Source organism: Geotrypetes seraphini, chromosome 14 (genome assembly GCF_902459505.1).
Source record: "Geotrypetes seraphini chromosome 14, aGeoSer1.1, whole genome shotgun sequence".
Lineage (NCBI taxonomy): Eukaryota > Metazoa > Chordata > Amphibia > Gymnophiona > Dermophiidae > Geotrypetes > Geotrypetes seraphini.
The window spans coordinates 56581658-56608089 of record NC_047097.1 but is presented as its reverse complement, the minus strand read 5'-3'; the positions used below and the strand labels follow the sequence as shown (position 1 = coordinate 56608089).

The window sequence follows — 26432 nt, the reverse complement described above, 5'->3', positions numbered from 1 at the left end:
AGTACATGAATAAATTAATGAAAACCATTCTGAAATCCCCTGGAAGAATGGTATAGAAAATCAAATAAATAAACATACTCAAACAAATCTTTGTAACACTGGAAAACGTAATGAGTCAATTGACAAAATTGACAAACTGAACAGCAAATCACAAGAACTATAAGAACATAAGTATAGCCTTACTGCGTCAGACCAATGGTACATCAAGCCTAGTAGCCTGTTCTCACAGTGGCCAATCCAGGTCACTAGTACCTGGCCAAAACCCAAAGAGTAGCAATATTCCATGCTACTGATCTAGGGCAAGCAGTGGCTTCCCCCATGTCAATAACAGATTATGAACTTTTCGTCCAGGAAATTGTCCAAACTTTTTTTAAAACCAGCTACGCTATCTACTCTTACCACAACCTCTTTGAGTGAAAAAAATTTTCTCCAATTGGTTTTAAAAGTATTTCCATGTATTAAAAATATTTCCCAGAGTGCTCATAGAATTGAAAAATGAACTTGCAGATCTACTGTTAATAATTTGTAATTTTTGTTTCAAATCTAGAATAGTACTGGAAGACTAGAGGGTGGTCAATGTGATGCTGATTTTTAAAAAGTGTTCCAGAGGTGATCCGGGAAATAATAGAATGGTGAATCTTATGTCGGTGCTGGGTAAAATGGTAGAGACTATTATAAAGAACAAATTGTCAGAACATATATGTAAGCATGGATTAATGAGAGAAAGCCAACATGGATTTAGTCAAGGGAAAATCTTGCCTCGTCAATCTACTGCATTTCTTTGAAGGGGAGAATGAACATGTGGATAAAGGTGAACCAATTGATATTGTGTATTTGGATTTTCAAGAGACAAAGTATTTCATAAAAGACGAGGAAATTAGAAAGTCATGAGATAGGTAGTAATGGCCTATTATGGATTAAGAACTGGTTGAAAGAAAGAAAACATTGAGTGGGTTTAAATGGTTTCAAGTTCAAGTTTCAAGTTTATTAAAAAAAATTTTAAACCGTTTAATATTCTCAAGTTTACTAAAAAAATTTTAAACCACTTAATATTCTCAATGGAGAAGGGTAAATAGTGGGGTTGCCAGGGGTCTGAGCTGGGACTGTTGCTTTTTAACATATTTATCAATGTTCTAGAGATGGAAATAAGTGGGATTATTAAATTTGATGATGACACAAAGTTGTTCAAAGTTGTTAAATTGCAAGAGGTCCTTGTGAGACTGGAAGACTGGGCATCAAAATGGCAGATGTTTAACGTGAGCAAGTGCAAAGTGATGCATGTGGGAAAGAGGATCCCGAACTAAAGCTAAGTGATACAGGGTTCCACATTAGGAATCACTGCCTAGGAAAAAGATTGTCACTGTTGAGGATACGTTGAAATCCTGAGATCAATGTGAAGCAACGGCTAAGAAAGCACTAGAATGTTAGGAATTATCAGATGACTTCCCTATGAGGAAAGGCTAAAGTGGCTAGGGCTCTTCATCTTGGAGAAGAGATGGCTCAGGGGTGATATAATAGAGGCCAATAAAATATCGATTGAAGTGGAAAGGGTAGATTTGAATCGCTTGTTTACACTTTCCAAAAATACTAGGACTAGGGGGCATGCGATAAAGCTACAAAGTAGTCAATTTAAAACAAACCAGAAAAAATATTTCTTCATATAACGTGCAATTAAACTCAAATTCGTTGCCGGAGAATGTGGTAAAATCAGTTAGCTTAGCAGGGTTTAAAAAGGGGTCTTGCCAGGTACTTGAACCTGGGTTGGCCACTGTTGGAAACAGGATACTGGGCTTGATGGACCTTTGGTCTGTCCCAGTATGGCAATTCTTATGCTCTCGTGGTATGTATAGTGAATCTTGCTGTTTTTCAGCAAGTTTGTTTACTTATTTTCCTGTGCTATCTGCTTGCAGACAGGAATAAATTTAGTGCATGGTCTAATTGGTTTGCTTAAAATGAAGGTATTTTCATACAATTTATATTCAAACGCTATTGTTAAACTGCGTTGTTGGCATGATACAAGGTGCTCATAGGTACTTTATAACTCCATTCATTCAGGTATGTTTTTGCTATTTGTTTTTAGTGTATGGAAGAGAACAATATATGCATATATTTTAGAAAATAGCTTTTTATTCTTAGTTGATCACTTACACAATTTGTTATATTTATACCTCCATTTTTATGTTCTTATGATTTTCACATTGTAGTTTATGTTTCCAGTGTTACCCCTAATGTGGTCCAATTTGGGATGAAACAAGGCCACATTGGGTTTTTATGTGTATATGCATTATTTATGTTGCTTGTAAAAGATACTGTTAATCCTTATTACATATCAATAACTCATTTGGGCTTTTGTGGATTTGATCTGCTCAGATATTTGTTGGTTTTGTGCAGATCTCATCCTTTCCATTTCCCTTCATCTGAATCAGGCCAATGAATGTTTTTGATTGCTAAGAACAAGTAGAACCTACAACCTGAAAGAATAATCCCAACGAGGGAGAAAATGTGCGAAAAATTACAGAAAGCCAATAAAGAATGCAACAATATTTTCCTTACCAATCCATCATTCTCTTCCACTGTCCTCTGAAAATGTCCTGCTAGAGAGCAATAATCTTGCACCTGCTTGTTACATTCAAGACATTTAGGTCCATGGCGACTTAACCTTGTGGGTTCAGCATATAGAGGCATGGCTGGCTGAACATTGCTAGAACTACCAGTCCCACTTGAATCTGATGTGGAAGTTCGTGATACAGAAGCCTTTGAGGCAGCTGTCAGAGTTGAAGACTGAGTAGCTAATGCCAATGAGGTTACTGTAGCAGATGATGCAAACATTTTGTCTGCAGAGATAGGTTTCATTAACAACTGAGAACACTGCATGATGAAACCATTACTCTTGTGTTCTCTGGCATGTCCAAGCAAGCTACATTTGTTATAAAACAGCAGTACTTTGGAACACTGTGTACACAGAACTTCAATGTGGACACTTCGCCTGTTATAATGCTGTGTAAGACTCTTTTCTAGTGCAAAAGAATCTCCACATTCTAGGCAGCAGAAGCCAGATGAAGGTACACGTATATTGCTTTCTGCAGGTGGGTTAAGGTTTGGCATATACAGTGGCACAGGATTGGCACTATTTAGTAGTTTATTAAATGCTTCAACGATGACTGGTGCAACTTTTTTTACCTGATGCACCAAGGGCACAGACATTTGTGTTGGCTGAGATTGGCTGCGCCTTTGGACAGAAGATTTGGCAGCTACAGAAGCAGCAACACTATGAGGCACAAGATTGAGGTTTGCCAGGTGTACAGCCTTGGGAAGATGATTAGTTAGGTTAGATACTGGCTTGGTCACAGGCTGCTGCTGCTGTTGCTTCTTGATTTGCAGTTGTGCCACATTAACTTTCACAGTGCCACTCCCGGGGTTCTGAAGTGGAGAGGAAGCTACACTTGTATTTTTGTTTGCATTATTCTCCATTTTAACACTGACTATGCTGGATACTGAACTGGCAGAAGTGGAAGTTGCACTTTTAGTAGGGGTTTTAGTCTGTTCACTCTCTGTAGTAGATTCTGAATCAAGAATTAAAGGTTTCACACCAGGCTCTTCATAGGTAAGATTGTCAGCACAGAATTCTTCAGGAGATTTCTCCAACTCATCTGCTTCCGTGTCTGGCAGGATTCTAGTCACTGTCCTTTTAATTTCCCCTGAGGAAGTCTTGATGGTTTTAATCCTAACTTTTGGTATGGCTGGAGGAGATCCAGCTCCCACAGATGGAGAGCCCTTGCTACTGGTGTCACTACAGACACTCATTGGGCTATCAGGCTGCTTGTTTATCCTTTTTACAACCTCCAATGGGCTCCTTGGACTCTTTGGTGATTTGGGCATTTTAGGACTCCCTTTTATTGCTTCTTTTAAAGGGACAGAAATTTCTTTTGCAGTACTTATCTGCTCTTCCTTGGAAATGCCAGCAACCTTCTTGGCTTGTAGAGCTACCAATGCTGCCACACAAGATGACAGCTTTGAATGGGATGGCTTTATGCGCTGGCGAGGTGGAGCTGAAGAAGTAGTATTCATATCTGCTGAAACACTTTTGGATTCCTCTATGCTGCTGTTCTGGAGATCACTGAAAGGTGATGCAGAGCTAAGAAAGCTATCAGCTTTAATGGGATCTTTATTTAATTCCTCCATATTATCTATTGTTCTGTCCTGTTCCATTGTTTTTGTTTCCAGAGTATTTTTGGGGGGACTCTGAATATCAGTCTTTTGTTCCTTTTTACAATACTGATCAAACATACTCAACTCTGGTTCCAGTGGCTTTTGAGGAGTATCCAAGGAACAAGTCTCAGAAGGAACATATAATGGAGTATGTGGAAAATATGGGCTTTCTGCTTCATTTTGCTTATCAGTAATACCATTGTCCTTCACAGAGTCATCTGGTTCTGGACTAGAAATTGGACTGAACTGAGTGAATGTTGGTAAGGATTCTGTCTTGTGAGATTCTATTTTATCAACATAGCTTCTTGAGCTATCTCCATTAATAAAAGTAGAATCAAATTTTCCATAATTATGTCCTATGTTATGAGGATCACATGGCATGTCAGAACCACGGAATCCATTCTGCAGGAGGCCAAGACCAAGATGATTGCCCTCTTTATCAGACTCAAAGGACTCCTGGCGACTAGTGTTCTTTACAATGACACTTACAACTGGAACATCAGATGCAGGGACAGTATGGGACAAGGACAAGTTTTCATCCATACATATTCCTGCTGATTTAAGATGGCCTTCTGATTCATCACTGGTTGACTGGATAGCTTCCTTAGCATCAAGGCTCGTTGTGTCAGGAATGTCAAAAGCTGCTAAAAGATCATCAAAATCTGGGGTTTTCACGTCACCCATGTTTGGAAGTTTGACAAAATCTGCAAAGAAAAACAAAACAGAACAGGTTACAAAATATATACGAAAGTTACCAAGTCTAGGAAAAAGACTGATCAATTCCATAGACTGACACAGAGAATATCTTGTGCCACTAGATTAGTAGTTCCCACCTTTTATTGTTTGCAGATGATTAAAATCTCTTGTATCTTTTAACTTAAAGGTCAAGCAAAAGCAACATACTAAGAGGACAACAGTACAAAGTCTATCTCTCTCACAAAAACACATACCCATTCTTAGTGACACACACTGTCATACAATCACTTTCATACAGACAGACAAGCAACAATACAGAGCCAATCCTCTCTCCATCTAGCCAGTTTCACTGTAGATGTAACATTTGCATCAGCTAGCACTCAGTTATTTCTCTGCCTGCACTACCATTTCCTAGATATTCTATGATACGTGAGCTTATATGCTGCAAAAATGCATCATTTGGAGATGAAATGCATTGTGGCCTGGTATACTCTGTGCATTTGGCATACACTTAAGATAAACAGCGTGTGCTATCACAGCTCACCGTGAACACCTAGATCACCACAAGATTCCCCAGGAAATGTGGTAATACCTCAAAAATCTTCTAAGCTTCAAACCTCTTTCTTACTTTGAGATGCCATGGGCAGAGGCTGTTCACAAAACTGTCAGCCAAAGAACACAGCATCCATCAGCAACACCCCCTTTAATTTGTGCCAAACCAGCGAATTCCAGGGGATTGACAGAAATGAACACACAACCTCAATGTAATTATGAATCTCCAAATTAGAGAAATGATACTAGTTGACTGCTTGCCCAAAGTCAATAAGTTGAGTCTACCGTATATACTTGAATATAAACGGAGATTTTGGGGCCCAAAAATGGGGAGGTCTCAGTTTATATTCGGGTCCTCAAGTCTGCATGCCCCCCACCCAGACCCATTGCAGGTCTCCCGCTGGTGGTCCAGTGGTGAGCTGGGACAGGAGCATTCCTTCCTACACCCTGTTCAGGCCAACTGTTAACCACCCCATTTCCCTCCTGCCTCCCGGACCCCTCTCCAACATACCTTTTGAACCCTTGTGGTCTAGCAGTGAAACGGGGCAGGAGCAATTGTTCTTCGCTCCTACTCTGTACAGAGCCATGATCAGAAATGGCTGCGCAAGTTCCCAGGGAAGTCTCGTGCATATTCATTAGGGTTTACCTGAAAACCCAATTGGCTGGTTGTCCTTCAGAACAGGGTTGGAAACCACTGATGTAGATGAATATAAATATGTGAAAGTCTAAACAACACTTTGGGACTCATAATAATACAAACAAAAAACTACTGTAAATATTAATTGCTGTCAGTCTGAACCCTGTCCAATCTGGGTTTTTGTGTCTTTTTCTTTTTAGGACAGTTGCTGGTATTTCATTTTCTGCTGTTATCTTCAACTTAGAGTGGCTCAGCCCCACAAACCCTTATGCAGCCTGAAAGCTAGACTGAATGTCAGAATTTAACAGGTTATCATCCTTATTTGCTTGTCTACACTAGCTACCTGTGGAGACAAGGGCGGCATCTAAAATTTGTGTATTGATATTTCTGATATATACTGAGGCCTGCCCATGCAGTATGACAAATTTAGATCAAATGTTATCAAAAAATTGCAATCCTTCATCCAAACATTTTTTATCTCTACAATACCCAAGTATGTCCAACAACTGATCTTCTAGGCAGTTAAGATTTGGAATCTACTACCAATGACTTTAAAATGTATGACCAATTAAGACATTCTGCAAACTTTGAAAGCATTTTTATTTCAGAAACAAACATGTGTCATCTGAGTTAGTGATAAATGTACTCTGAAATGTAATGTAATATAATTGGACACTTTCTAATGCCTCTGCTAACTGCTGTCTTTCTGATCTTTTGGATAGTCCAATCTATGCTATTATCTATTGCTTCACAGGGCAGCCCCTTAGTATTTTATCTGCCTGCTGTATCTTGCCCTTACAGGCCAATCCCTGCATACCCTGACACATTCAGATGATGCCTGAACCCTATTTATTTTCTGAAAAACTAGGATGCTGATACTCACCATTGCACTTAAATGATGTCCGTCGGAACTGTGCTCAATCTGTACTATTATCCATTGTTTAGAAGGGCAGTTCCAGATTTATCGTTTGCCTGCTGTGTCTCTGTCTTGGGTGTACCATTTCCATTGGAACTTGAGGTCCCTGAGACTCTCTCATTTTGAGGAGAGCAAAAGATATGGCATATATGCTGAGGACACATGGCTTAACATCTGTAGGTAAGCGTTGGCTGTAACTCAAGGCAACAAACCTTCTGCATATGGGTTATTCCACGTTAAGTGGTCCAATTTTGAAAATCATCCATGCTCGACCTCCTCCAAATTGAGTAAAATTTTGGGTGGACATTCACAGGGGTCTCAAACTAATCATGCAAAATTTTTCAGCTGGATCTATTGGTTCAAGACTTATAGGCAACTGAAATGGAGGTCAACCTCAGAGTGCCATGCTCCACAAAACACAAAAAGCACAGTTACTTACCGTAACAGGTGTTATCCAGGGACAGCAGGCAGATATTCCCACACATGGGTGACGTCACCGACGGAGCCCCGCAGCGGACAGCCTCGAAAGCAAACTTGCTTGAAGATCTCGAGCTTTCGAGTGCTGCATCGCGCATGCGCGCGTGCCTTCCCACCCGAACTAGGGGGCGCATCTCCTGTGAGGATCCTCAGTTCAGATACCAAGCTAAGAAGCCAACCAGGGGAGGTGGGAGGGTTGTGGGAATATCTGCCTGCTGTCCCTGGATAACACCTGTTACGGTAAGTAACTGTGCTTTATCCCAGGACAAGCAGGCAGCATATTCCCACACATGGGTGACCTCCAAGCTAAGTAAAAAGGGGGGAGGGAAGTTGGCAATTTACGAAAAAAGATTTTGCAAAACAGATTGGCCAAAATGGCCATCCCTCCTGGATAAAGTATCCAGACAGTAATGAGAGGTGAAAGTATGAACCGAGGACCAAGTGGCAGCCTTGCAAATTTCCTCAATAGGAGTTGATCTGAGGAAAGCGACAGAAGCCGCCATAGCTCTAACTTTGTGGCCCGTCACTCGACCCTGTAGAGGAAGACCAGCCTGAGCATAGCAGAAAGAAATGCAAGCAGCCATCCAGTTGGAGATGGTGCGCTTCGAGAAGGGATGACCTAATCTATTTGGGTCAAAAGAAATGAAAAGTTGAGGAGAAGTTCTGTGAGGTTGAGTACGTTGAAGATAAAATGCCAACGCACGTTTACAGTCCAAAGTATGCAGTGACGCCTCACCAGGGTGAGAATGCGGCTTAGGAAAAAATACCGGTAGCACAATAGATTGATTGATATGAAAATCAGACACTACTTTAGGTAAGAATTTGGGATGTGTACGGAGAACCACCTTATCATGGTGAAAAACTGTGAAAGGCGGGTCCGAGATCAAAGCTTGCAACTCACTAACTCGACGAGCTGAAGTGAGGGCAATCAAGAAAACAGTTTTCCAAGTAAGATATTTAAAATGAGCCAAGTCAATAGGTTCAAAAGGAGGTTTCATCAGTTGAGCCAGAACAACATTAAGATCCCATACAACAGGAGGCGGTTTGACAGGTGGATGGAGATTAAAAAGGCCCTTCATAAAACGAGAAACCAGAGGGTGTGCCGAGAGCGGTTTTCCATCCAAAGGCTGATGAAAAGCAGCAATTGCACTAAGATGAACTCTAATAGATGTGGATTGAAGACCTGACTGAGATAAATGAAGCAAATAATCCAGAACGGAAGCCAAAGGAGAAGATTTTGGCTGAAGACTATGAGTGGAACACCAAGCCGAGAATCTGGTCCACTTTTGACCATAACATTGACGAGTGGACGGTTTTCTGGAAGCCAGAAATACATCCTGAACAGACTGAGAAAATTTAGCAGAATCTGTCAAGTAGAAAGGAACCATGCTGTCAAGTGAAGAAACTGCAGGTTGGGATGAAGTAAAGACCCCTGACTCTGAGTGAGCAGAGAAGGAAAAACTGGCAGAAGAAGAGGTTCCTTGATGCTGAGTTGAAGAAGAAGAGAGAACCAAGGTTGTCGGGGCCACCGAGGCGCTATAAGAATCATCGTGGCATGGTCCGACTTCAGCTTGACAAGGGTTTTGAGAATCAGAGGGAAAGGGGGAAAGGCGTAGAGGAACTGACCCCTCCAATCCAGAAGAAAAGCATCCGCCTCGAGATGAAGAGGCGAGAAAATGCGGGAGCAAAACAGAGGTAGTTTGAAGTTGCTGGGTGACGCAAAGAGATCCACCCGAGGAGTCCCCCATCGAACGAATACTTGACGAAGTGTGGGGGAGTTGAGCGTCCATTCGTGAGGCTGAAGCAGACGCTCAATTTGTCTGCAAGGCAATTCTGAAGGCCCTGAATATAAACAGCGCGAAGAAGGATGTTGTGAGAAATCGCCCAATGCCACAACCTCAGAGCTTCCTGACAAAGGTAGTGGGAACCCGTCCCGCCCTGTTTGTTGACATAATACATCGCTACTTGATTGTCCGTCCGAACAAGGACTACTTGGTCGTGAAGGAGGTGAAGAAAAGCTTTGAGAGCAAGAAATATCACTCTGAGTTCCAACAGATTGATGTGACATCGACGATCTGTGGCGGTCCATAACCCTTGCGTACCGAGACCATCTACGTGGGCTCCCCATGCGTACTCGGACGAATCTGTTGTGAGAACTTTCTGATGAGGAAGGTGGTGAAACTGCAAACCTCTGGAAAGATTGGAAGAGAGCATCCACCAGCGGAGAGAGTTCTTCAATGAAGGCGTCACCGCTATATGACGAGAAGGCGGATCCAGGGCTTGTTGCCACTGGGACGCCAGAGTCCACTGAGGAATGCGAAGGTGGAGTCTTGCAAAGGGAGTCACATGCACCGTAGATGCCATATGTCCCAGAAGGACCATCATTTGTCGAGCCGTGAGAGTCGACAGGGAAGTTACGTGATGACAAAGGCGCAAGAGAGTGTCCTGATGATTGAGGGGGAGGAAAGCTCTCATGCGAACAGAATCCAACACGGCGCCAATAAATTGGATCGATTGAGTTGGAACCAACTGAGATTTGGGAAAATTGATATGGAACCCCAGACTTTGAAGAAAAGAAATAGTCTGAAGGGTCGCTTGAGTAACCTCTGGAAGAGAAGGAGCTTTGATAAGCCAATCGTCGAGGTAAGGAAAAACTTGAAGTCCCCGAGCATGAAGGGCCGCGGCTACCACGACTAGACACTTGGTGAAGACCCGGGGAGAGGTTGCCAAGCCAAACGGAAGAACCCTGTATTGAAGATGAAGGTTCCCCACCTTGAACTGGAGATATTTGCGAAAATTTGGATGGATAGGAATGTGAGTATAAGCCTCTTTGAGGTCCAGTGAGCACATCCAATCTCCCTGATCCATGAGGGAGTACAAAATCGGAAGAGAGAGCATGCGAAATTTCTCTTTGACTAGAAATTTGTTGAGAGCTCGGAGATCCAGAATGGGTCGCAAATCCCCCGTCTTCTTTGGAACTAGGAAGTATCTGGAGTAAAACCCCAGATTGTGTTCGGAAGGAGGAATCTCCTCCACCGCTCGAAGGCGAAGAAGCGCCTGAGCCTCCTGAAGAAGAAGGGGGGAGTTGCGAGGAACTGGAAAGACACTCTCCTGGAGGGTGATCTGGAGGCACCTGAAGTAGGCGTAGAGAGTATCCCTCGCGGATGACCGTGAGGACCCAAAGGTCCGATGTAATGGTTTCCCAGACAGATGTAAAAAGGGAAAGGCGACCTCCGATGGGTAGGGAGGAGTTTGGATGCAAAGAGGTTAGAATGCTCACCACTGGACCGTCAAAAAGACGGAGCTGTTTTGGTTGGAGCAGGCGCCTGGGACTTTTGAGGACGTTGTTGCTGGGGCCGTCTAGGTGGAGGCCTAGAGAAAGCCGGCGTGGACTTCATCGGGTAGCGACGAGCTGGAGGTTTGTAAGCTCTAGTCACAGAAGGTTTTGGTTTTGGACGAAGAAGAGAGGCGAAGGAGCGTTCATGCTCAGAGAGCCTTTTAGTAGCCGCCTCAATCGAGTCATCAAAAAGCTCAGAACCTAGGCACGGCAGGTTCGCTAAACGATCCTGTAAGTTGGGATCCATGTCCACTATTCTGAGCCATGCAAGACGTCGCATGGCCACTGCAAATGCCGAGACCCTGGAAGAAAGCTCAAAAGCATCATAAGATGCCTGCAACATGAAGAGACGCAATTGAGAGAGAGACTGAATAATATGTTTATATTCAGAAAGGCGTTCTCTGGGCCAGTCTGGGCAAAAGGATGACAACTGCTTCAAAAAATAATTAAAATATGAAGTAAAGACATAGTTGTAATTCAAAATTCGATTTGTCATCATCGAATTTTGATAAAGTCTGCGCCCAAACTTGTCCATAGTGCGCCCTTCGCGCCCCGGTGGGACTGTTGCAGACACCTTAGAAGGATGAGCCTTCTTCAGGGACGATTCCACCACTAGAGACTGATGAGAAAGTTGTGATTTCTCGAAACCTTTGCAGGGAACAGTGCGATACCGAGACTCCAACTTCGAGGGGATCGCTGTCACAGAATAAGGAGTCTCCATATTCCGCAGGAAAGTCTGCTTCAGCACCGGTGTCATGGGCAGACGCAAAGTCTCCTTAGGAGGATGGGAAAGCTCCATATCCGCCAAATATTCGGGCATGTACTTAGAATCGGAATGCAAGTCGATGTTAAGTGCCTGCCCCATGTCGAAAACAAATTTCGCAAACGAAGAAGACTTTGAAGTCGAGGCTTCCTCAGGGGAGGCAGAACGAGAATGAGGCGCCACTGAAAACGATGGAGAAGCCTCGCGCGAATATTGAGAGACTGGCTCCGATTCGAGGTGCAAAGTGATAGAGGATGCTCCACTGCCAGTCAGAGGAGGAGTGGCTGAATGCTTCCGCTTAAGACTCCGAGATGGAGAGGTGCGCGGAGTGCGAGGTTTAGCCAGAGGAGATCGATCCCGAGATAAACGCCTCGAAGGCGGAGTCCTCGACCTTGAATGCCTCGATGAAACCGAAGAGGCAACGGTACTGTGAGAGCAAGGCACAATTTTCAAAGTGAGATCCGAAGGCCTCGAGCTCTTCGAGGGAGTGAGCTTCGAAGACCGAGACCGATGCTTCGATCGAGGCAACGATAGTTTAGAAATCCGTTCAGGAGAGGAATCCGACGAGGAAACCTTAGATCGAGACCTGCGACGAGGAGATCGTCGACAAGGTGCAGACTGCTGCTCAGGCTGGAGTTGCGAAGACAGAGTCGAGGCCGGGACCAACTGAGCCACTATCGAGGAAATCTGCGTAGTCAAAATTGACTTAAGCATGTCCTCAAACATGGGGACGGAGACCAAGGGACTCGGAGTCACAGGTGGTCTTGTGCGTTCCAAGGAGGGCGACCTCGAATGAGAGTATTCCCTGGACTTGGAAGCACATTTTGAAGATGGTCGAGAAGACGGAGTCGAACCTGGAGCCCCAGGTTGCGTAGACGCAGACTCCGTTGGTTTCTTAGGGATGGTACCTGAAAAGGAAGCAGGAGACTTACCCCCCAATCCAGGCTTCGAGGACACCGCCGAGGCCTTCGAGGCCGAGGACCCGGAGGTCTTCGAGGCCGAGGCCTGTCGAGGAGGCGAGGTCGAGGTCTTAGCACTCGAGGATTGTCCCGAAGTCGAGGGCTTAACAGCTGCCTCGACCGAGGCCATAGCTTTTTCAGGCTCCATTCGAGGAAAAAGTTCTAAGAACCTGTTGCAGCGGCGCTTGAAGGCACGAGGTTGAAGAGTGAGGCAGCGAAGACAATCTTCCGGGCGATGAGTCGACCCGAGACAGATCATACACCGACTATGGGGATCAGTGATGGAGATAGTCCTGCCGCACTGATAACACCTTTTAAACCCGGTAACAGGCCGGGACATAGATAGGACAAAGTCCGTGTCGAGAACGAGGAAGAGAGGCCTAGGCCTCAATCTCCCAACCCGACAACAATAAAACACAAAAGAAATTGTATTTTTTTTTGAAAAGAAAAGAAAAGAACGAGAACACAGCGACCGAAAACAACAAAGAGTACTCAGCCGCGGTGAAGAGAAGGCACAACGCTACGGGAACCAAGTCGACAAGTCTTCTCAGCTCCGCGGAAAACGTTGAACTGAGGATCCTCACAGGAGATGCGCCCCCTAGTTCGGGCGGGAAGGCACGCGCGCATGCGCGATGCAGCACTCGAAAGCTCGAGATCTTCAAGCAAGTTTGCTTTCGAGGCTGTCCGCTGCGGGGCTCCGTCGGTGACGTCACCCATGTGTGGGAATATGCTGCCTGCTTGTCCTGGGATAACAGCTACTTTGTGTAGGTGCTGCAGCTCAACAAAACTATCAGAGGACTGAAATTTTGGGGATTAATACAACCCCTGGTACTAAGCTGCTGTGCAAAATTTGGAACCTAACATTGGATATCAGGGTTGCAATAAACAACAAAAGGGTGGGATGTCGCCCAACAATCTTTTCCAATGAAACCCCTGCACTGTATCCTGAACAATAAAGAAATAATCCTCAGCAAAGTCCATCAAAATGACGATATGAACCTCCTTTAGATGAAATAGTGGCTAGCCAGGTTACAAATTTTGCCAACTAATTCTGAAATAAAATCATCTACGCATAATTGCCAAGTTTCTAAGGTATCCCAATCTGTGTGAATCCATTGCTTAAATACAATATCAGGGTAATTTTCTTTAAAATAATCAGAAAGATATTCCTCCCGAGGAATCCTCCCAGGGCTTTTTTCACACCGCTGCAACATGCAGCCTTTTGAGTTAATATCACAAACAGTTTTGCTCAAAAGCAGTTTGTAGCCATTTGGAAGTAAAATAGCAAAAAGAATAAGTTTTACATTTTGATGAATTGTACAGACAAAAGGCCAGATGCACTAAAGTCAGTGATCATCTAATGATCATCACTAAACCAGTTTTGACTGGTTTAGCGACAATCGCCTTTACTGACCCGATGCAGAAAACTGCTCACCGTGTGGTTTTCTCCATGATACTCATTCTCTGATCCAACCATGCAAGTAAGCTCATTAATATTGAAATGCCACGTAAACTAGAAGAGTGATTGATGCTCTATCATGGCTTCCCAATGTACAAAAAAAAAAAAAAAAAGTGATTGCTTTTAGCGATCCAAAAAAAGCGACTGGTCAAGACCAGTTGCTTACCTGTCTAATCATTGTTTAGCCATTTTTTTAAATGGGCACAGATGCTGTGTGTGTTATACAATATGATTCAGTACTTCCTAAGTGACTGAAAATATATTTGTTTTGTAAATATCTTTTTACAATAGGATTTTTGCCTTTTAATTATATGGTTTTGTTATCATTAGGGCTATACATCTATTACAAATTTTAATTGCATAAAGCGCCCCCTCACACTTCCTCCTGTATAGTGCAATAAATACATAGCAGATGTAAATTCTTAAAACTGACACATTTCAATTCAATTGTCCCATAGAAAGGCAGTTCCTACCCAAACCCCACCTACCCACTCTATACCCTTAATATACTCTAATAAGCCCCCAACTACCCAACTAATGCTAAATGCCTCTATTTACCCAACACTTACCACCTTAGATCTCGACAACTCTCTGGTAATTCTTATTACCCAAACATTTATCACCTTGAGATCTCGACAACTCTTTGGTAATTCATATGTAACTCTTACACTATTCCTGTAAACTTTTATGTAATTTCTGAAAACTTTTATGTAATCTGCCTTGAACCGCAAGGTATTGGCGGAATAGAAATCACTAATGTAATGTAATGTCATATCAAATCCCATTACTCCCCTTACCTTTGTTGTCTGGTGATTTTATCTTTCTAATCATCTTGTTCCGCATCTCTAGTTCTGCTTCCCGTTGCTCTGTCTAGGCACTCTTTTTTCCTCTTCTTTACCTCCTGCCCTTTATCCATCTTTCATGATCAAATTTTCTTCTACTTTTCATCCTCCTCATCAAATTTGTCTAGTTTCTGTCTCTTCTCTTACAGTATCTTCCCTGCCATTCATGGGTATCATCATCTCTCTCCCCTTCCTTTCCATGGGTACCCTCTCTTCTTTCCCCTCTCTCTTCCCATCACTCCTTACTCACCATTTCTTTTCCTTCTCTGGCACCATCTCCCTTGCTTTTTCCATCACTATTTCCAGAATCTGGCCCTCTCGAACATCACTCTACCCCACCCCCACCCCCTCACCATCTGCATTTCTTTCTCCCAGCAAATCTTCCTGTTTTCCCACCCTTTCCCTCCCTTCCACCCTCACCCTGTGGTCGGGTATTTCTCTCTCTCTTTCCTCTTATCTTCCCCCCTCCCATGGTCAGGATTCCACCTCTTCTTCCAGTTGAGGCAGTGCATGCAAATATCTCTCATGAATATTCATTGTGGATATCCTGAAAACTTGACTGGCTTGGATGCCTCCAGGACTAGGTTTGGGAACCATTGTTTTAAAGGCTTGATTTATTTTTATTTATACAGTCTCCCAGGTGCTTCTCCATGATTTCACTGCCTAACTTGTTTCTCATTATCCCCAAATATCAAAAAGGCCACTTAAATAGTCTTTAAATTTAAAAGGCTGTTAAATTTGAACATTCTAAAATTATCAAATCAGATCCTTCATCTTAATTTTAAAATCACAAGGTTTACCTTGTGGCACAACTGCTAGTACATGTTTCGAAAGGAAGATTTCAGTCTCAGAAGTAGGAGGAGCAGATCCAAAATCCAAAGGCAGCATTAAGACCTAGAATAAAAACAGATAAACACACATCTTTTAAATTCATATGTAGTATAAATTTGCACTTCAAACTTATCTAGGAATCTTAAGTTTCTTGAACAATGGGAAAAAAATAAGTGCCTTATCCAGCATCCCCCTGCTCATCCATCATTAACTATAATATATATAATTCTAGTGACTTGGCATCTTTTTTTTTTAATCATGTTTATTGAGGTCAGCCAGAGCAACAAAGGGCATACAAGAAATACAGATGCCAACAAACACAAAGACTCTCCATGTTTGCAGTAACCCTTCAGCTAAAACACCTGAGTTTCTGGCTAGTGTTCACTTCACTAGTTTGTTAGAAGAAAGGTCTGTTTTCTCTGGTTTTGTGCAAAATGATCATAAAAATACTGGAAGAATTCTGTACACAATATTTTAAAATTCTGCATTCTTTATTTGCAATGTTTTGTGCTGAATCCCCCCCCCATCTCCCATCAGAGGGCCTAGATCAGTGATCTCAAACTCGTGGCCCTCCAAGTACTATTTTGAGGCCCTCGGTATGTTTATCATAAATCACAAAAGTAAAATAAACAGTTTCTTGATCATATGTCTCTTTAGCTATAAATTACAATATTATTATTAAGACTTAGCCAAAAGGAAAGATTTATAAACTATAAAGAGTTTTACCTCACGCAAAATTGTCATTTCTTTAATAAGAGATTAACTATTTTTTCTGAGGCCCTCCAAGTACCTACAAATCCAAAATGTGGCCCTGCAAAGGGTTTGAGTTGGAGACCACAGGCCTAGATCCTCTCCGCCTAAAGTCTGAAACCATTCCCCCCAACTCTTTCTCTCCCCACTCAGGCTCAACCCTCCCTAGCTGTCTCTATTTGCTACTTAGCTTGAACCCCTTCCCTATGCTTCCTCTTGACAGGTTCAACCTTTAACTTTCTCTCTCTGCCCCTAGTTTTTCCAACCCTCCCAACCAGCTTCCTTTCCTTAATCCCTGTTCTCTCTCCCTACTCAATAAGACCCTTCATTTCTTCCCTCTCTAGTTCTCTCCCCACTCTTCAATCAAGACCCCAGCCCTAACTCCTAGCAAGACCCCCCCATACTCTTTCCTCACACTCCTCTCCTTCCTCAGAACTCCTCTTCAATTTGTTCTGTCCCCCATTCCAAAGCAAACCACATCGTATTCTGTTACTGCCCCTTAGCAACTGCTTCAAAAAATCTTCCTCGGGAAAATGGCCATTGCTCTCTTTCTAAAGATATTCCCCTGATGCAGCCACTTGGCGAAACAGGGCCTGTCAGGAATACTGAGTTCATTTTTTGAAAAGTGTGTCTGGTTCCGTATTGGAGCAACGGATATTTATTTCCACTGCTTGTGGGAGATGAATGGAAGATAAGTGCAAGTTTTTACAGTTTTTTGCTGGTTTTTTGCAGTTTAACTTGTGTATTTTAAACTGTATCTTTATGAATCTTTTCCATGGAGTTTTTTGACCTGGGATGTGTTTTGTATGGCAGTTTATAACTGAACATATAGTTTCTTGGTTGTTTCCTTGAAACACTGAGGTCTTTTTCTCCATGTTAGTTACTTGCCTTTCAGCCTGTTTCCTTCCACTATTAGCAGCTTTATTCTGAATATTTGTTGGTTATTTTTTTTTTTTGGATATTCAGCTTGTATACATTTTGATAAATTGTAAATTATATAAACCATTTAGTTTTAAATGGCATAGAAATTTTTAAAATAAATAAATACAACCTGAAAATCTATTTTTCTGTCACTGTTCCAACATTATGGACAATAGGCCATCTTATCTCTGTGAAAATTCCTGTCTTTCTAAATTCAAATCAAACCTATCAAGCATTGTATTTCTTCCCTCATCCATCCTGTAATCAAGTTTGTATGTCTTAGTCAATTACGATTATCTGTGAAATTTTATATTTTTAGCCTTTTAATTATGTACACCGCTTAGACAATTATAAGCAGTATATCAAATTTAATAAAGCTTGAAACTTGTAGTCTGGAGCAATAACGTGGAAGTTTGTGATTGATGGGAGATGCAAACAGATCTGAGGGGGTTCCCCATGTGGAGAAGATGTGCTGTACTGTTTTCGAGTTGAGTGACCACTTGTGAGGTTAAAGAACCTGCTCAGCTTGTCTGCTAGTGTATTCTGTTTGCCTGCCAGGTATACTGCTTTGAGAAAGATGTTTCATGGAATGGTCCAATTTCAAATTCAAGTGGCCTCTTGACAAAGGAGGCGAGACCCAGTGCTGCCTTCTTTGTTTACATAGTACATAGCAACTTGATTGTCTGTGCATATCAGGACGACTTGATTTAGAAGGAATAGTAGACCTCTGGAGAGATTAACCACAACTGCAGAGACTGATGGAGAAGCGAGGTGAAGCAATTGTAGATCTAGTTCTTAGTGGAGCACATGAATTGGTGAGGGAGGTAATGTATCAGAAGACTGGAGGGTGGCCAACAAGACACAGTTTTTTAAAAAGGGTTCCAGAGGTGATCCGGAAAATTATAGAATGGCGAGTCCAATGTCGATGCTGGGCAAAATGGTAGAGACTATTATAAAGAACAAAAGTGTCAGAACATACACATAAGCATGGATTAATGAGAGAAAGCCAACATGGATTTAGTCCACGGAAGTCTTGCCTCACCAATCTATTGCATTTCTTTGAAGGGGTGAAAGAACATGTAAATAAAGGTCAACTGGTTGATATTGTGCATTTGGATTTTCCAAAAAGCGTTTGACAAAGTACCGTATTTTCACGCAAATAACGCGCACCCGTATAAAACACGCACACGGGTATAGCGCGCAGAAATCACGATGATATGTACAAAAACTTTGGTATACCGCGCTCACGGGTATACCGCGCATGCTGCCCGATGCTCCTTTCGCCCGCCCTGACTTTCCGTGCGCTGTCCCGACTCTCCGTTCACCCCCCCTGACTTCCGTGCACTGTCCCCCCTTGAAGGTCTGTCCCCATCCCGAAAGCCTGATGCCCCCCCCCCGACGTCCGATACATCCCTCCCCCCGAAGGACCGCCAATTCCCCAACAATATCGGGCCAGGAGGGAGCCCAAATCCTCCTGGCCACGGCGACCCCCTAACCCCACCCCGCACTACATTACGGGCAGGAGGGATCCCAGGCCCTCCTGCCCTCGACGCAACCCCCCCTCCCCCCAACGACCGCCCCCCCCAAGAACCTCCGACCGCCCCCCCAGCCGACCCGCGACCCCCCTGGCGACCCCCACGACCCCCCCACCCCCCTTCCCCGTACCTTTGGTAGTTGGGCCAGAAGGGAGCCCAAACCCTCCTGGCCACGGCGACCCCCTAACCCCACCCCGCACTACATTACGGGCAGGAGGGATCCCAGGCCCTCCTGCCCTCGACGCAAACCCCCCTCCCCCCCAACGAATAGGCCCTGGAGCCTTAGGTCCCACCTGGGGGCGCGGCCTGAGGCACATGGTCGGGTTGGGCCCATGTGCCTCAGGCCGCGCCCCCAGGTGGGACCTAAGGCTCCAGGGCCTATTCTGATTGGCCCACGCGCCTTAGGCCCCACCAGTAGGCGGAGCTTTAGGATGGATGGGCCAATCCGGCCTCATTCCTTCGTTGGCTGCCTGCCGGACAGGCGGGTTTGGCTCCCGTCTGTCCGGCCAACTACAAAAGGTACGGGGAAGGGGGGTGGGGGGGTCGGGGGGGTCGCCAGGGGGATCGCGGGTCGGCTGGGGGGCGGTCAGAGGTTCTGGGGGGGGGCGGTCGTTGGGGGGGAGGGGGGTTTGCGTCGAGGGGAGGAGGGCCTGGGATCCCTCCTGCCCGTAATGTAGTGCGGGGTGGGGTTAGGGGGTCGCCGTGGCCAGGAGGGTTTGGGCTCCCTTCTGGCCCGATATTGTCGGGAAGTCGGCGGTCCTTCGGGGTGGGGGTGCGAGTGGTCCTGCCGGGGGGGGGGGGGAATGTATCGGACGTCGGGGAGTCGGCCGGGCAAGATGGCTTGGGCTCCCTCTTGCTCCGATCGTGGATGCGGGTGCGGGTGGGAGCGCGTGCGAGCGGTCGTTCGGGGTGGGGGTGCGAGCGGTCCTGCTGGGGGGGTGAATCGGGCGTCGGGCGGGAACTATGTTTTAAAACTTTTGTATACCGCGCTCACGCATATAACGCGCGAGGGGTATGCGCGGTAGGTAAAAACGCGTATAACGCGCGCGTTATATGCGTGAAAATACGGTACCTCATGAAAGATTCCGAGGAAATTAGAAAGTCATGGGATAGGAGGTCCTATTATGGATTAAGAACTGGTTGAAAGACAGAAAATAGAGAATAAGTTTAAATAGTCAATATTCTCAAAGGAGAAGGGTAAATAGTGAGGTTCTACAATCACTGTAGACAACCCTTCCACAGCCGACAATTACAGTATATCTACACAAAACAAGCTATGAATATATCTTTAGAATCAAACAAACAGTGTACAAACAATTATTGGAGGAGGAAGAAAAGCATCAGAACCCCATTAGGGAAGAACTCTTCTCTAACTAGAGAGGGTATAGATAATGTCATCAGCACAAAAACCTCCTCTTTCCAATGTTACAACTGATGTTTGAAAAAACACTGAAAAAACAACTTCTGTCGTATCAAAGTTGAACATAAATAAATGCAGTCCTGTGAAGTTGTCAGTTGCTGTTAGCAGAAGCCTAGTTCAATTAGAAAATTGAGGCTAGTTAAGCAAAATAAGCTTATGAGGTTCACCAGGGGTCTGAGCTGGGACCACTGCTTTTTAACATATTTATCAATGATCTAAGGATGGGAATAACTAGTGAGATAATTAAATTTGCTGATGACACAATGTTGTTCAAAGTTGTTAAATCACAAGAGGATTGTGAAAAAATGCAAGAGGTCCTTGTGAGACTGGGCATCAAAATGGCAAATGACTAATGTGAGCAAGTGCAAAGTGAGGCATGTGGGAAAGAGGAACCCGAACTATAACTATGTGATACTGGGTTCTATGTTTGGAGTCACTGACCAAGAAAAGGATCTAGGTGTCATTGTTGAAGATATGCTGATACCCTCAGCTCAACGTGTGGTGGTTGCTAAGAAAGCACTTAAAAGCAAAGATGAAAATGTTATACAGTATTCCCCCAATATTCGTGGGGGTTCCGTTCCAGGAAACACTGCGAATGTTGAAAAACCACAAATACGGTTTTTAGCGGGGGAGACAGGAGAGGGCAGCTGGAGTGCCGGCAAGTGAAGGAAATCACTCGCGGTATGCTCCGATTGTCTCTTCCGGCACTAAAGTCGGGCCTCACCAATCAGGAGCTGCGTGTCAAAGAGTAGATGTGAATCGCTTGTTCACTCCAAAAATACTAGAACTAAGGGGGCATGCAATGAAGCTACTAAATAGTAGATTTAAAACAAACCGGAGAAAATATTTCTTCACACAATGTGTAATTAAACTCTGGAATTCGTTACCAGAAAATGTGGTGAAATCAGTTAGCTTAGCAGGCTTTTAAAAAGGCTTTGATGATTTCCTAAAAGAGAAGTCCACAGGCCATTATTCAGATGGCTTGAGGAAATCCACTGCATATTCCTAGGATAAGCAACATGAAATCTGTTTTACTACTTGGGATGTAGATGCGTACTTGGGAATGAGTTGGCCACTGTTGGAAACAGGATACTGGGCTTACTTATTTATTTATTCAATTTTCTATACCGTTCTCCCTGGGGAGCTCAGAACAGTTTACATGAATTTATTCGGGTACTCAAGAATGTTTCCCTGTTTATCCCGGTGGGCTCACACTCTATCTAATGTACTTGGGGCAATGGGGGGATTAAGTGACTTGCCCAGGGTCACAAGGAGCAGCGTAGGTTTGAACCTCAGGGTGCTGAGGCTGTAGCTTTAACCACTGCACTACACTCTCCTTTGATGGCCCTTCGGTCTGCCACAGTATAGCAATTCTTATGCTCTTAACCAAGAAAGCCCAGTTGAAATCCTACTACTGATCCTTGTGATCTTAGGCAAGTCACTTAACCCTCCACTGTCTCAGGTATAAATTTAGACTTTACACCCTCTTTGCACAGAGAAATACTTAGAGTATCTGAATGTAACTCACCTTGAGCTACTACTAAAATAAGCATAAGCTAAATCAAAATATACCCCCCTTCTAGCAAGCTGCACTAGAGGTTTTTACAGGGGCTGATGAGGTAAGTGCTCCGACACTCACAGGTATTCTATGAGTATCGAAGCATTTACTGCATCAGCTCACGCTAAAAACCTCTGGTGCAGCTTGATATAAGGGGCCCATACAGAACAAAGATTAAAAGTCGAGAGATTTGGGGTCAGAGTAGTTGTTCAACTGGAATTATTTTCACATAACTTAACACCTAAGCAGTTGCTAAAGTTTTGAGTCTTGTTAACAAATGAGGGGGTGGGGGGGCAGGTAATACAAAAGTTTGGACACCCTTCCAGTTGTTTCACCTGACATATTCACTTTCTAAATTATTTTTATCCTATTAAAATCAGCAAAGAAATTATGCATTTATAGCTACAGAAAGATGTGTTTTAATGTTGTACCATACAAAAGTTATGTTGGTGTTTGTTTATTTAGGGTGCTGGTATTAACTCCTGGCTCTTCCTTATGAGAGGCTCCTGAGAAAATTAAAGTCCTGGGATAGGTGGCAAAACTCAGTTGTAGATTAGGAATTGGTTATCGGATAGAAAACGGAGAGTAGGTCATTTTTCTTAATGGAGGGGAGTAAACAGTGACATGCCACAGGGATCTGTACTGGGACTGGTGTTATTTAATTTATTTATAAATTATATGGAAATTGGAACGACGAGTGAGGTGATTAAATTTGCAGATGACACTAAACTGTTCAAAGTTGTTAAAATGCATGCGGATTGTGAAAAATTGCAGGCAGATCTTAGGAAATTGGAAGACTGGGCGTTCAAGTGGCAGATGAAATTTAATATGGACAAATGCAAAAGTGATGCACATTGGTAAGAATAACCCGATTCACAGGGTCCACCTTGGGAGATTAGACAATACGATGAAACCTGCCGCCCAATGTGTGGCGACAACCAAAAAAGCAAACAGGATGCTAGGAATTATTTTAAAAAGGGATGGTTAACAAGACTAAGAATGTTATAATGCCCCTGTATCGCTCCATGGTGCGACCTCACCTAGAGTATTGTGTTCAGTTCTTGTCTCCTTATCTCAAGAAAAATATAGCGGCACTAGAAAAGGTTCAAAGAAGAGCGACCAAGAAGATAAAGGGGATGGAATTCCTCTTGTAGGAAGAAAGACTAAAAAGGTTAGGGCTCTTCAACTTGGAAAAGAGACGGCTGAGGGGAGATATGACTGAAATCTACAAAATTCCAAGTGAAGTAGAATAGGTGCAATTGGATTAAATTTTCACTCCGTCAAAAATTACAAAGACTAGGGGGACACTTGACGTTACAGGGAAATACTTTTTAAACTAATAGGGGAAAATATTTTTTCACTCAGATAAGAGTTAAGCTCTGGGACACATTGCCAAAGATTGTGGTAAGATTGGATAGGATAGTTGGTTTTAAGAAAGGTTTGGACAATTTCCTAGAAGAAAAGTCCATAGTCTGTTATTGAGAAAGACGTGGGGGAAGCCACTGCTTGCCCTTGATCGGAAGCATGGAATGATGATACTCTTTGGGTTTTGGCCAGGTATCTAGATTGGCCACCTTGTGAATGGGCTAATGGGCTTGATGGACCATTGGTCTGTCCCAGTAAGACTATTCTTATATGTTCAGAGCCATCAAGGGGTTAGGTTGTCAGGATAGAGAAAAATTGTATACTGTGGAAGTAGTAGGAATGCAGGGATATCATGAAAAATCTGACCTATTGGTGTTACTCCTTGTAAGTCACTTAACACCCCCCCCCCCTGTTTTATAAAACTGTAGTGTGGTAATAGCTGTAATGCCTCTAATGCTCATAGAATTCTTTTGAGCACTAGAGCTGTTACTGCCATGGCCAGCACTAAAAACACTACAGTTTTGTAAAAATAAAAAAGGGGGTGGGGAGGGATCTATTGACCCAGGTACAAAAAAAAAACCCAAAACAAAAAAACAGATTGTGAATCCATTAGAAACAAAGAGAGTGCCTGCATATTAATGTGTACAGTGCTACGTACATCTAGTTGCGCTATAGAAAAGATTCGTAGTAGTAGCCTTCAAGAACTGGAATGAACACCAAAGGCTTAGGCATTCATTGATGCATACATTGGTCTGGGTTGCCTACAAGTTTACAAAATAATTGTACTGTATCTACACAAAACAGGAAAAAGGCATACAAATAGATCTCCAATCTAAAATGAACAAGATCACATACCAAAGCACAGAAAACAAGAAAGAAAACCCTGGTTCTCCCAACCATGGATCTTCTTAATTTAACCATTTTTTTTCATGCTATTTGACTAGACTGAGAGCTCCATAATGCAATGTCTCTCATATGTACCTGTACAGTGCAGTGTACATTTGATAACACTGTATAAACAACCATCTGCAGCAGAAGCATATTGTATGTGATCCAAAATTATACAGCATCGTATCATTCATTTCAAGCTGGTAAAATGTGTCTAGGTCCTGGTAAACTGGGGACCAGTGAGAACTAAAGTGTGAACCTGACATGGTGAAACGAGGCCAGTGGGCACCCACGAAGGGGCAAAGTGGCCTCAATTTGTGAAAAGGCTATGGTAGCAAGATCAGTGTGTGATACAGGGCCAGTGGAGGTGCTGGGGTTCTGAGAGGGAAGAATAATAATAATAATTTTGTACCAGAAAAGTTCTAGGCGGTTCACAAGGTGAGCTAATACATGGGATACAGATAAAATACAAATTAGAATAATGGACTTAAGAACAGATAAAGACAGAAAGCATTAACAATCTAATGCAGAAAATACCGGCATGGCAGGGAAAGAAGTAATACATAGAACAGATCAAATGCATCAAGTTGAATATAAGGAACTTGATTGAAAAAAATGAAGCAGAATGCATTAAGATACCAGCCTATGAAAGGGTTCGAGTCCAAGTCCAAGGGGACCCAATGTGCACGACAATGACACTCGGAGGAGGAGGTAGCCATAGGCAGGGTCTCCCCTACAAGCCCCAGCGCAGAAAGCTGTATCCGGGACCCCACTATAACTGCGAAAAAGGCAGCCCCCGGGGCCCCAATGTGTGGGGGATGGGGGGAGGGCCCATACTCACCGGCCGCCTCCTCGGTGTCCGGCCTTTGGCCTGTGCCGGGCCCACGGCTCCTCGCACGCCTCGCTCCGCCTCTCCTCAAGCCGTCCCCGGGCGGGGAGGCGCAGCGGCTCCGTTCGCGGCCTGCACCCGAGGCCGCCCCTCGCCCTCCGGGCGGGATTCGCTTCCCCGACGGATGTCAGCTATCGCGGCACAGCTGTTTCCCCCGCCAGAGGCCTACACGGCTGCACGCCGAGGGCGGGCAGGAAACATGGCGGCGGCGTGCGGGGGCGGGGGGAGGGGGGGGAGGAGGAGAAAGGGGAGGAGCAGTAGCGGTCGCGTGCCGCCCTGCGCGCGCGGCTCCCGGGCCAACGGTCGCGCCGGCGTCGGCCCCTTAATGCGGGGAGGCTGCGGGAGGCGCAAGAACTGCCCCGCGAACAGGTCCGGTAGAGATTAAGGGACGGGCCTAGGCCGAGTTCTAGGCGGTCCCTCAACCTGAGAAGGCCCAAATGCCAGAGATCCCTGCTGAGCTGTGGCTCTGCGCCTGCTTTTGTCTCCATCTCCTTCAATAATGTGGAGCAGGGCAAAATGTATCACTGGAGATTGTGTCAAGGAATTGTCTGGATGGGAACATCTGGAAAAAGGATCCACAGTTAAACCTTGGTTTGCTGTGCGTAATTCGTTCCAGAAGCATGCTTGTAATCCAAAGCACTCGTATATCAAAGCGAATTTCACCATAGGAAATAATGGAAACTCAGACAATTGGTTCCACAACCCCAAAACCTTAGTACAAAATACTATACGTACTCGTATTGCAAGACCTCGCTCGTTTAGAACAGTCACTACACTCCCGTGGCGTCAGAGAGTGAAGAACCATCGGCTCAGTTGTGATGATGTGACGCGTGTATACTGTATGTGCTCGTATTGCAAACCTCGCTCATTTAGAACAGTCACTACACTCCCGTGACGTCAGAGAGCGAAGAACCATCGGCTCAGTTGTGATGATGTGACGCGTGTATACTGTATGTGCTCGTATTGCAAGACCTCGCTCATTTAGAACAGTCACTACACTCCCGTGACGTCAGAGAGTGAAGAACCATCGGCTCAGTTGTGATGATGTGACGCGTGTATACTGTATGTACTCGTATTGCAAAACGTTCTTTGTTTAGAACAGTCACTACACTCCCATGACAGAGAGAGAAGAATCATCGGCGATGATGTGATATGTGTATACTGTATGTGCTCGTATTGCTAGACCTCGCTCATTTAGAACAGTCCCTACACTCCCGTGACGTCAGAGAGTGAAGAACCATCGGCTCAGTTGTGATGATGTGACGCGTGTATACTGTATGTACTCGTATTGCAAAACGTTCTTTGTTTAGAGCAGTCACTACACTCCCATGACAGAGAGAGAAGAATCATCAGCTCAGTTGTGATGATGTGACGCGTGTATACTGTATGTGCTTGTATTGCAAACCTCGCTCATTTAGAACAGTCACT

General features: G+C 44.1%; 1 protein-coding gene across 2 annotated transcripts in view; it reads right to left on the bottom strand.

Moving 5' to 3' along the window:
• ZNF592 (zinc finger protein 592) overlaps nt 1-25415 on the bottom strand; it is a 49931-nt gene extending 24516 nt beyond the window's left edge. The window contains exons 1-3 of one of the 2 annotated variants that reach the window (XM_033920276.1): nt 24957-25415; nt 15648-15741; nt 2554-4913 (exon numbers count right to left, since the gene is read on the bottom strand). In XM_033920276.1, the coding sequence (XP_033776167.1) occupies nt 2554-4913; nt 15648-15735 (2448 nt within the window). In that variant the 5' untranslated portion in view covers nt 15736-15741; nt 24957-25415. The remainder of the gene's footprint in view (nt 1-2553; nt 4914-15647; nt 15742-24956) is intronic. The other variant, XM_033920275.1, reaches the window with a different exon arrangement.
• Between the last annotated feature and the right edge of the window lie 1017 nt (nt 25416-26432).